The following is a 13,062-nucleotide window of genomic DNA, read 5'->3' on the forward strand; positions in this document are numbered from 1 at the left end:
ATTTCGCCAGATTTTGCCAGATTCTGAATTCTACGTTACACCCCAGCAGAGATGACATTATGCCAGATTTATGTGGAACAGTTAGTTTTTTTTGACCTTCCAGTAAAAAGTCTATCCTCTCATTCTACCAGATTTTCAAATTATAGAGATTATCATACACAAATTTAGGAATTCAGGATTATATTTACCCAAACAAAAATCTAACAATACATGTTCTATAAAGACCAAAATATATACCAAACTTCGATGACTTTGACAAATTTTCCCAGCCATTTTTTGTTGAACTGCCAGGTTTTTTTTGAAAAATAGTGGCAACCTTGGCGACAACACCTGACATCGAAACTACCACTAATCACGATGTAGTTAGTGAGTTGCGAGGACATTTTTTCCGAAGCAATTTTACCGTAAAATCGGGGTAGGGGAATGTGGTCGGTTGTCGGTAGGGGGGACCGGGGCTAGTTGGCGGTGTTTTCAGTTTTCATTTTTTACCGCTTTGATTTTGGTAGATCTTGCAAAATAGAACACGTTTCATGAAAGGGTAGACTGTTGGCAACATCTCAGAATTTTATTAAAATGTTTGATACGTTCTCTTCATTTCTAGAGACAAAAATATGTGACGCGGAAAAGCCGCCAACTTACCCCAGCGTCGGGGTAAGTTGGCGGTATGTATGTGGTAAGTTGGCGGACTGCCAGAAAATAAGCAATCCAATGGAAATACAATTACATAAGTGGTCCATATGAAATGTGCCGATTGTCTTTTCAATAAAACTGTATAGTATTCGGCACTTTTCATTATATTTCAATCTCAATACCCCGCCATTTTGACTTCGACGCGTACTCCATATTCAAAAGCAAATTTTCGAAATTCTTCAGGCGATTGGCTGACATAATTATCCCCTCCATTGACGAGAGACACAAGAAAAAGTTTCTCTTACTTTGAAGTGAATTCCAGAAATAAAAATATATGATGACTATTTTTGCACTGTAAATAGTACCGCCAACTTACCCCAACCGCATATTTTATAAAAAAGGATTTAAAAAAATACTTTTGGGTATGAATAGGTATAATATCTATACGGATGTTGAAAGCTCTTTTCACGCGCTATCGAAAAATATAATCGTTCGGGGAATAGATTGAAAACCACCTTAAATAACACAACATGTTTAAAAGTAAGAAAATTTACAAAATATGCTCAAAAACACAATATCGCCCACAGCTTCTACAAAACATAATGTTTCGCAACAAAAACACATTGGATAATGCGTTTCACATTACTTGAGGTACACAACGAGTAACAGCGCTTTATGTCTAATAGAAACGGAGAAAAGGGGGTTCCGCCAACTTACCCCAACCGCCAACTAGCCCCGGGCTCCCCTACACTTTAATGTATGGCTCACAACATTACTCCAATTGCACAGTATAGGGGCATAAGCATACCAATGGATAGATAGAGGCCTTAGCTAATAATTGGTGAAAGAATTTAATTTATTCTGTCAAAATAAAAAAAACTAACAATGTAGTCATATAATCATTTTTTGCATTTAGAAAAATGTAGTCGGTTGTCAGCACCCCAAGAAAATGTACAAAAAATGGAGTGCCAATACCATGTATGGGTGCCGACAACCAACTTTAGTAATTTTGGAAAACTGAACAAAAAAAATTGTGGCGAACATTTCGGTGCCATTCAATGTTGAATCACGAAGTAGAATAAATTCACTTCGTACAAATTCAATGCTCATACTTTTTTGATAGATTTTTTACTTCTTTCCATAACACTAACCAAATGACAAAAAAAACTTTTGAGTAGATTTTCACTTGTTCAAAAATATTTTGGTTGTAGATCAGAATATACGAATCTGTTTGCTTCAGCAATCGGTACAAAAAACGTGCTAATATAACACACAAAATTAATATATGTAGGAGTGACCATCTCTGCTTTCTGTCAAAAGTTTCGTAGGGGTGCCGACCACTTTCCCCTAAATTTGAGCTTATATGAGACTTCGTTTTTGTAAATTTTCGGTAAGATCAGTTCTCTCAATTATATAAACAAACATCAATTTTTTTCTGAACACGCTCACGATTATTTTGTAATTTATTAAGTGATCTTGCAAATGAAAAAGGTACAATTTATCTGCATATTATTGACTAATTTGAATAATCTCATGTACATGTATAAATGTAAACATGCAAACTTATCAATAAATAAATGTAGTAACGCCAAACATTTTTGTCAATAAAGCCATAAAAAATCTATAATTTTTTATGTTTGGTGGTTTATTTAGACTCTTTTCCTTAAACAGATCGACAGAAGTCATACAATACATATCTTTCCCATAGACTTGTTTTTCTTGTTGAATGTCGGAAAGATGAATGAAATTTACAAAATTCATGCTTCAAAAATGCTCGAAAATCTTCACAAAAAGCGATAAATGTTTCCCAGTTTTATAGCACAGAAAAATGTTTTACAATGAAATTTACTAGAAACTGAACTTCCAGTTAAAAGATCTATGGATAGTCCTGTTCACGCGATACACGCTCACCTATAGGACGAATGTACATCAAAATGAGAAAATTAAGCTTGTTTTAATATTTTTCTACGAGAATAAGTTATCACTTTTTGATATTGTCGGAAAAGTCATAAAAACATTCATAAAACATTTATAAGGGTAAGTACGAAATGTTTTCAAAAAACGCGACCCGACCCGAACCCGGAATGAATATTTTTTAATGTTTCCGACCCGACCCGTACCCGGTGATAACAAAACTCGAACCCTACGGCACAGTGGGACGATCCCGGACTTAAGTCGATATGTGAATGTTATGCGATATTCTCACTAGTATTTTTCTCCTATCAGTTGAGCCATCAGAGACATTTTTGCAAGATTTTAAGTGATTTGAACGTAAATGAGTTTTGGGCAGCTTTTTTAAAGGCATAATTCAAGTATTTTTGCATAATTTGACCATAGAAACTACATCCGGTTATTTTTGTTTTTCAAAGAAATTGTTGATTTTATGCATTGCATTACTGTGATGTGATGTGATTTGAAGCCACCATCAGCTCAAGGTTTTTCCAGTGAATGCGAGTAGACTTACAGTAGCCCCGAAATAGTTTATCGTGAAACCTTCACATTATTGCTGTTACTAAAGGGAAATCAAAAAGGGTTGAACGGGCTCGTAAGCAGAGACACTTACGCATACCCCGCAGGGGAAAAAGTAGGAAAAGAGTCCCTTCCAGCAATAATATTCCAGTCAAAAGGTAAAAAATTTCGCTTACATGCTTTACCCACCTGATGGTTTGTTTTGAGAAGGGTGCGTCAAACTCTTATAAGACCTTCTGAAGAAAACAAGTTTCCTTCAAGTGACTTGGGCTGGCTATCCACGTTCCCTCGTCCAGTCCGCAATTCGTATGATACCCTGTTGCTCCCATCCCTTCCCAGTATTCAATTGTTATATAGTGTGTTTATAGCATTTCATGTTATCAGGATAATGTATATAATGGAAATGTGCGTGGAAATTATGATTCATAATGAATATCATATAACAACATGCAATTAATATAACGTATACCATGAATTTAATTAATATAATAATATTGTGATGCTAGAGACAATCCATGTGTTGCTGAAAATAAATGATACCAGTACAATAAAGACCCGTTTTTATTAGTCTCCTGGTGTATTTACTGCTGATGAAGTGTAGACATTGAAAACTTAATATAAATATGGTGAATTCAAGCAATATAGTCAACATGAAACCTACATACTATTATGGATTAAAAAGTACTTATTTGAACTAAAAATTTAACAAACAAACTAAACTAAACATAAGTAACACCTAGAATGCGACGGCTCCTATAGACTAAATAAAAAAAATAAAATAAAATGGAACGATATTTGATAAATGGACCAAAATAATATGAATAAACGTAAATAAAGTATTGGATGAATATAATGGAAAAGATTAACATAAAAATATTTTACATATTTATTAGGATGGGATATTATTTATTCTCGCAGCAGCTTCTTTTTGCTTCACTTCGCGGGTTTCACTGAACCATACATACAAGAACCTAAGTCAACTGGCTGCATCCCGCGATTCCTCATCGCAACCGAAACCCGCATGTAAGCTATCATGGTAAAACCTACACCTCTGCCTTGCCCCAGCACAGTGCGATAATCCAACGAATCGACCGATGCTCCCTCTCTAGAGTTCCGTAAAGGTCCAACACGGATAAACCGTTGCCAAAGCCAAACACAACCTCTCCCACGCACACCACCAAGCGCTCACCCCCACACACGCCCAAAAGGCCCCTTGAATCCTAAAAGAAATACATATAATATAATATAATATAATATAATATAATATAATATAATATAATATAATATAATATAATATAATATAATATAATATAATATAATATAATATAATATAATATAATATAATATAATATAATATAATATAATATAATATAATATAATATAATATAATATAATATAATATAATATAATATAATATAATATAATATAATATAATATAATATAATATAATATAATATAATATAATATAATATAATATAATATAATATTTTATGCATTGCATTATTTCACCATAATTATCCGTGTGATAAAATTACATCGTAAAATCGCCAAAAATAAGTCACTAGTTGGTTTAGTTAGTGTTTAGATAACTGTTTGTCATGAATTTTTATTGAATTCGAACTTCTAATGCGATAACAACAACGACGCCCGTGAATGCCCGCTATCACACTATACTCATTCGAAAGCTTTTAATTTTGTCTTTAAAATGAGTATATGCTAGTTTTGCGAAAACTTGCGATAAGCAGTCAAAATTTAAAAAAAACTGTGAATGGAGACGCATGGTTATTAATGATATTGGATTTGAACAATCACTTTATAGCTAGAATAATGACACGAATACATGTACAACTTTCAAATAGGATTGAGAGCATGATCTACAAGGGTTTTACTAGTGATCAAGAGTAAGGAGCCGAGTGGGAAGTATGTTTTTTTAGATGATAGGGGTATTAAGAATGATTGAAAATCAGTAAATATTTTCAACCATCTGAAATAGGTTATAAAATGTTTCTGGAACTATTTCTTGCTAACTTGCGCAATAACTGTCAAATAGAGTGAACACAGTTGAGTTCTAGTCATTTGGTGAGACTATTTTGATCCAAATTTGCATAGCACTGATATAGCTTAAGGGTATGCGATATTATCCAAATAAAATAAAACCATTTTTAAATGAACCATATACACGGGGGTTTTGGAATTATTTTCATTTAAGATATGAAATAAGCAATCTAAGTAACTTAAAACACATCTGCGAAAAAAATAATCGTTAACCATCTTGTTGATTAGTGAATGTAATTAAACATTCCACTAAGACGCTCAAAATGTTTGTTTTGAAAATATAGCTTTCATATCAAGTAACCCACTAATGAATTAAATGTTCCAAAATTAGTCGAACACATCTTATTTGATTTGAAACAAAATAGTCATTTCTGAAGCCCCATCATTAGATGTCATTTAATTCGTTTCAATGTGGAAAATAAATTCCAAAATTACTATTGAAAAAAAATCATTATAAAAGACAAAATACTTACTTTTGAGCCACTCTAATAAGTAAACTTAATTTCTGTTTTTATAATTAAAATAAAAGCGCACAAAAACTCCTTTGAAAAACATTTGAACCTTCACAACGAAATAATTTTTGAGCCACCCTAACATATAATGAAATTTTGTTTACATGTGTTAATATCAAAAACGATTTAGCACACGAAAATTAATATACACTAATTTTAGGAACGATTTCGAAAATAAAATTTTGAGACACCCTAATGAATAGTAAACGCTTATTTTTGAAATGTTTTAATATCAAAAACGAATTCAGCGTACCAAAATTACATAAAATCGGCCTATTTGAACCGATACAGCAAAGTTTGGATTTTAGTCCACCTTTTGTTCTAAGTCTGCCACTGTGTATGGGTACGGGTGAGGTATCGGGTAAAAATACCCGTACCCGCCCACTTCTATTGCTTACCTAAATTCTGCTCTCAACTTTTCAACCCATCCTTTCATTTTCACGTTTAAAATTCTTGTAAATTAACCAGAAGCAACTGAAACGAGTTCATATTTGAACTAGTGTTTGATGGGCCTATTACCATTCGGTTAAGTGTTTTTTTAATAGTCAATATTTGTGTTCGTTCAATGACCAGTTTCCTTCATTCCCTGCATAAATCGCTGCAAATTCTCCACAGCTTTGTAATGGCATTCGTGACGAATGAGCGCTCTTTTCGAAACCTTTGATCGCTTCAGTTGCACTTCAACGCTTGCTCGAGTGGCGCAAAAATGGTAAACTATGTCCACCGCTATAAAAATTATAAACATTCAAACAATTTCGTTTCTTTCAACAATCACTTCGAACTGTCTGCAAGGGGACAGAATCGAGATAATGGAGAGAAACCAGCCAACATTAGTCAGCGTGGTTTCAGCGCGCAAACATAAATACAAGTGATTACCACACAACACCTTGCTCGCTAGGTGGAAAACTAATTAATATCCGAAGCGGTATGATTTCAGAATGAAAATACTATTCTTGAATGATTTATTTTTTAATATGCATTAGCATTGCATTTTTTACTTATTCAGAGCAATGACTAAGACTATACTTCATGAGATCATTACAGGAAAATACCTAAAATATCGACTTAAACTGATGGACATTGAAGATTGTTTCTCACAAAATGCAAAATTCAATAACAATTTGATGGTACATTTCTAGAAAATTTCAAATAATAATAATACCTGATAATAATTATCAGATATTTGATCAAAACAATTTTTTTCGACAGTACGTTTATGGATACCATTGTGACAGCAGAATTAGAATTTATAGTTTAACCTAGTTGTTCTCTCTTTACGTACCTACAGCACTCCCAATGTTGAGAAAACTTTTGTAGTTTTCCCCACTGGATATTCTAGCAAGATATGGCTTGGAGAAATCTATGAAGGTAACCCGTACGTCTCGTATTCGCTTCTTGTTAAACAGATTGAATTTATTCGAGCGCCCGCTGAGTAGCCTATGGGCCAGAAGACGTTCCATCACTCCGGCACTGATTCTCGCTGCAGCCGATGAATTTGGCAAGGAACCTTCGGTAGGAAGCGGTGGATTGAATTCCGTTTCCACCGTTTGCATCTCCAGTTCCGGGTCGACATCTTCATCGGACGATACGCCAAGAATTTGATCCAGCGTCAGCGATCGAAGGTAAAGTTCGGTTTCCTCCGACCAGTTCTGCTCTTCGCCTAGTTCGTCCGGATTGTACTCGTTGATGTCGTCGAGAGACGGAGTGATGCAATTGTCCAGCTTTGGAATGTACGGATCCTCTATATACTCCAAGCTGGGTTGTTCGTCTTCTCCGACTCTCATTCTGGTAGCCTTTTACGGATCGCAGAATTAGATTGCTTATGACTAGAGAACGCGTATTGCGGTCAAGAAGAAAATTCCGATTACGAGGTTAGACGTTACGACACCATCTTCGTTGTAAGTGTTTGAAATAAACAACCGAAATAATTACGCAGGCACATTTTCCTACTTATGGTTGTTTTAGATTTAGCGCTTAATTCGGCAAGAGTGTAGGTTTACGTGCTTATCGCTTGTTTTTATTGTGGTCTTTCAATCCACCATAGGCTCGTTTCGCAGAACCATTGACTAATGGAAGTATGTAGTAGCTACCTAACAACAAGCAAAGAACCAGAGAAAGACTCAAACAAAGAGAAAACTTTCGCCACTACTGGTGCTGATGATGGTTATTCTCAGTTTATGTAACGGGTTTTGCTGACAATGTTACGTTTTCGTGGAGACTTTCATCCTCTTGCGAGAATCATCAAAGTTGCACTTGTTTCACTATTTTCTTCTTAACTGGCTTACAACCAGAAATTTGAAAATCACACACTAACGGCGAAAACTTAAATTATCGACAAAACATTGACGAGCTCTTGTAGCAATATAAGTCAGAGACTTCCATTGCAATACATATGACGATTGTTGATCACTTTCACGCGCGTTTGTTTGTGAAATGACAACGGTTATGAGGCGTGTTGGAACTCTGAACTCGCGAACATGTGGCTATGGCAAAGTACCGACTTAAACTGATGGACTGGTTGAATTCGAGCGGTCGGCTGAAAGATCGCAAGCTTTATTCCATCGTTTCATTCCTACACCGTTGCGTCGTTGTGGAAAAAAGAGGAAACTAGCAAAGAAAACGTCGAGTGTATACCTGGTGAAACAGTATAATAAAACAAAATAATAACACCGCGAAGCTCTGATCGATTGCGAGTGAGAGAACTTGAATGACTGCTATAATATACATTGTACAACCACGCGTATGTTTCACCATATTAAGTTTTTTGTGGTTCTAATAAAGTCGCGAGCACAAACGTAATGCCGTTCACAAACCACCACGTAGAAAATGATTTCAAATTTAACCTTAGTATGTCACTATACGTGGAAGAAAGTATGGTCAACCGCCGTATGGAGCGAGCAGTTCCACCAAGATTTTGGCGAGATTGGCAAACCATGAATACAGGCTTAAAACGCACCAAGCCTATATTTTGCTTTCTTAGCAATTTGTGTATTTAAAAAAAAAACAATTTAATAACAGATTCAATGAAATTTATGACGGTTATCACCACTGATCTTAAAAGGTGTGCAACTGATTCTAATACCTGTCTGAGTTGTGGTTAAAGCCGTCACACGGTTTAAAAATTAAAGTGGACAACAATACACACCAAACTGCAAAATTGAATTAAAAATTAAGAACTTAACTGTAAGTTCTTTTTATATGAGAATCCCATCGTTTGAACTTAGTATTTAGTTTCATATCCATTTTCTTTGATTACTTCTGCACAGTGTGCTAGCATAGAATTCATCAGAGTGGTAAAACGATCAATCGGTATTTTTGCCCATTATTGCATAATTTTATGGAAGAAATCATTCGGATTCTTAAACGTATGAACACAAATTCGTTGCTCGAGTTCCTCCCATAAGTACTCGATCGAATTTAGGTCCAATGATTGTGATGGTAACTTTAAAACAGAAACGTTTTGTTTCGGAAATCTTGATTTGGCCAGCCTTCGGGCATGTTTAGGTTGGTTATCTTTCTGGAACATCTAACCATCTTCCATGTTTTTGCCGGCATATTGAAGCATTGTGATCTCTAGCAATCTTCAGTGATGAAAAAAAAAACATTTTTTTCGCGCTTTTTTTTTGAAATTTGGGCGAAGCGAATTGATCAATACTTTTGCACATTACAATGTATCATTTCAATAACATTCTGAAATTTTTCTATGCAAAATATCTACAAGCGACTCGGTGACGAAGCTTTTTGTGGAAGATTTAATCCTTTATAAGGCCTAGAGTTTGGGGCTATTAATGTATGTTATATTAATAGAAACACGGATTTTTAACTTAGTTTAGAATATATTTACATTTATTTCGTAATAATGTTTTGAAAATATACGTGGTACCGCACGTACCGCCGTTAGAAAACGTCAGTCTTCGTAATGGTTGATGTGTTTCAAACGAGATTGGTGGAAATATAAAGACAAATCGAGCTGGATCGGAAATTCAGAAAGAAATGAAAATGAGTTACTGGTTATTACCTGATTAACAGTAAATAACCCCTGGATTCTGAGGATAAGTTGAAAAATGAGACCACAGATTACAGACGTTCATTGATTCATTTAATTTTTTCTTTGTAATTTTTATCACTCATAAATCAAATTTTCGGATTGAAAATAGTTCTATGCAATATTTCACCCTAAGGAGGAAAATATTTCATAGTATGAAATAAGGATTTGTGCCCTCCTGTACAAAGACTGGTTTTTACCAACAAATTTTCACCCTAGTGAGAAATTTTGGTTTTTACCAAATTTTCCTCCTTAGGGTGAAATATAGCATAGTGCTTTCGCATAGGCCTGCTAAGCCAAGACAAGTTTCGGCTTCACTTGTGTCTCATCGGCATAAACAGAACTTCTGCTCGAACGGGACATCACGTTTGATCAGTCGTTTGATTGAAACACATAGTGTGTTTTAGTTTTAAGGGATTTGCGTCAAGCCGGCGCTAATCTATTCCGACAATGTGTTAGTGTCGGTTTCTGATGAGGCGAAGCCGAAACGCAACATAGTATGAAATAAGGATTTGTGCCCTCCTGTACAAAGACTGGTTTTTACCAACAAATTTTCACCCTAGTGAGAAATTTTGGTTTTTACCAAATTTTCCTCCTTAGGGTGAAATATAGCATAGTGCTTTCGCATAGGCCTGCTAAGCCAAGACAAGTTTCGGCTTCACTTGTGTCTCATCGGCATAAACAGAACTTCTGCTCGAACGGGACATCACGTTTGATCAGTCGTTTGATTGAAACACATAGTGTGTTTTAGTTTTAAGGGATTTGCGTCAAGCCGGCGCTAATCTATTCCGACAATGTGTTAGTGTCGGTTTCTGATGAGGCGAAGCCGAAACGCAACATAGTATGAAAATAGTTGTTTTTACAAATTTGAATCACCAACTTATAGGGTCTAGAGTATTTTTTTCAAAATCGAACTAATTTTATTATTCGTATTTTTTTTCAGAAAAATCTGACACTTTTCACTGTATCTCAATAAAATTAATAAGAAGAGTTGCCAGACTCCCAACAAGTAGATTTCATAAGATTGGAACACTTCTCACTTCATATTTCTGCGTTATGAACGAAACGAAAAGGTGGTAATATAGCATATAAACTTTGAAATTTTTGGAGGGTCCGTAGACACAACCGATTGGTACTAAAAATTTGCACAATTACTAAGGACCATAAAAAGGAATCAGTAGAGCCTGGTGGAGCTAATAGTCAAAAATTGAACCAGTCTAATCTACAACTTTAGACAAATCAAATAAAATAGATATAGAAAAAAACTTTTTAAGGGGATATGTCGACATGTACATCTGTTTTACTTTATAACTTTTTTCTTTTAAGAGATAGACATTTTGAATCCTCGACAAAATTTCTTAAAATAAGATCCTCTACAAACTTTCTATAGACACTTTACCATTTTAACAATAAACGAAAAAGTTATGTTTTTCATCTCAGTATATACCCCCGGAAATTAAAATTTGCCGCCATCATATTAAATAGCTCAAAAAATAAAGAAACCATCCTGAAGACAACGAAGTGCTATAACAAATAAATTCGTCGCAAATATCAATGTCTGGCTTTTTTGGTTTTCCTCCCACTGTGCAGCGTTCTGAAAAGTTTAAATGCGTTTTTTAACTACGTCTTTTGGAATTTTTCACAGTATATTCTAAATTGATTTTTTAACAACGTAAGCGTGGTTTTTATTTTGTTTATTGCATATTTTTCAATAAGCAATTGTATACCGATTTTAATTACATTTCAACTATTTCCTTTTAAAAATCCATTATATCCCGAAAAATCAAAATATCGAGAAAATCCTTCGTACTTCGCCTGCTACTATTTCATAGAATCAAAAAAAACTTTACTTGACACCAAGTCAAACATTGCGGAAGATAGATTTTTGGTCGTAGATTCTATCCAGAAATTTTTTTTTTGTAGAATAATGCTGCACAGCTCCCAACTTCTGATAATCTAAGCCATTTATAAAATATTCGAAAAATTCTTGCGTTATTTCGAATTTCATTCATTCCGATCAAAATAAAATTCAATAGCAGCCTATGGCGTTGTTACCCCTTTCATTTGAGTATAATAGTGTTGAAATCGACCTAGCCGAGAAAAAACAATGAAATTTTTTTTCAAAATCTCGTCGAACGAAGTCGAATGGTATAAGAGATTCGGCCCTTGCAAAAATATCAAAATTCAGAGCGATTGCATTACACATGCCTTAATTTCGTGCAGGGATGCCAGTTACACAGATTAATCTGTTTCACAGATTTTAAATGTTCTGCACAGATATCCACAGTTTTGTGTAATAAAGCACAGACTGCACAGATTTCTCAATTTTTTTCCATGCACTCCATTTTTGCCTCTAGCAAAAACTAAAAAAATCGCCACTTTTTCTTATGGGACAAATTTGTACATTTTCTTTAACACAGATTTTTAATTGATATACTGGGCTCCTGCTGTAAGAAGTGACAAAAACAGAACTTTATTCTTTATTTCCTGCATCTTTTAAATTTTCTAATGTACTGTATAAAATTAGTAAATTAAGTTATTATTATTCTTCCTCTCAATTCTTAATAAACATTTTTATTAGCTAGAATATTAACAATCGACGCGCGCGTGAGATTATTAGTGTGGCATAGCCAATGCATGTTGTATGGCGCTCAAAAGTATTTCAAATTCTCGCCGTAAAGACAGTCTATTGTATTGATTTTATTGGCTATTTTCGGCAAATTCAAGACTACGAGAAACGACAGCTATAAAGTTAAAAGACGGATAGGTATTTTAGAAGGAAACAGTTATAAATTAGGAACACAAAACTAGGTCTAGGCAGTTTCATATGGACATAATCGAAAGGGAATGTGAAGAATCTTTTGCCTTCGGCTGGCGTTTCACTCAAATTTATTGCATAGGTAGTGAAAGATAATAATTCATCATTATGTTTTGCCACCGACGCCGGCAAAAAATCTTCACACAATTCTTCAAGCATAGACGCGATCACGCGATCATTATTCCCCTACTCCCCTGAAGAATACTATAAGATCGTTCTAAAACGTATTTAGGCACTTAATAAGGCCGAACTCCCAGGGACAACTAAAATGTAGAACTCCAGCAGTTTTTAATCGAAACCCTATCCATACTAATAATCTCCCATCCCTCGTGACACTTATGGAGTTCGCAGAAGTATATACGGCCTCTAGCAATAACAATTGTCGGATTAACAGTCCTTTCCATTGCGATCCACGTTCTGGCCTGGTTGGCACAAGTGTTGATCAATAAGCACCACGGGATTACCAGAATTTGTAGGGCAGACAAGCGCAGATTGATACCTGGGGCATATTGATAAAGTCAATATATTTATTA

The 13,062-nt window shown here is 34.7% G+C and overlaps 1 protein-coding gene across 3 annotated transcripts in view; it reads right to left on the reverse strand.

The window, feature by feature from the left end:
* Nucleotides 1-13,062, reverse strand: part of LOC131689963 (tumor protein D52) — a 32,797-nt gene that overhangs the window by 6,634 nt on the left and 13,101 nt on the right. The window contains exon 1 of one of the 3 annotated variants that reach the window (XM_058975381.1): nucleotides 6,949-8,234. The exons of 1 other annotated variant lie outside the window; for it this stretch is intronic. In XM_058975381.1, coding sequence (XP_058831364.1) covers nucleotides 6,949-7,450 — 502 coding nt within the window. In that variant the 5' untranslated portion in view covers nucleotides 7,451-8,234. Of the gene's footprint in view, nucleotides 1-6,948; nucleotides 8,235-13,062 lie in introns of those variants that run through there. One more of the 3 variants, XM_058975380.1, reaches the window with a different exon arrangement.

Source organism: Topomyia yanbarensis, chromosome 3 (genome assembly GCF_030247195.1).
Source record: "Topomyia yanbarensis strain Yona2022 chromosome 3, ASM3024719v1, whole genome shotgun sequence".
In the NCBI taxonomy this organism is placed as follows: domain Eukaryota; kingdom Metazoa; phylum Arthropoda; class Insecta; order Diptera; family Culicidae; genus Topomyia; species Topomyia yanbarensis.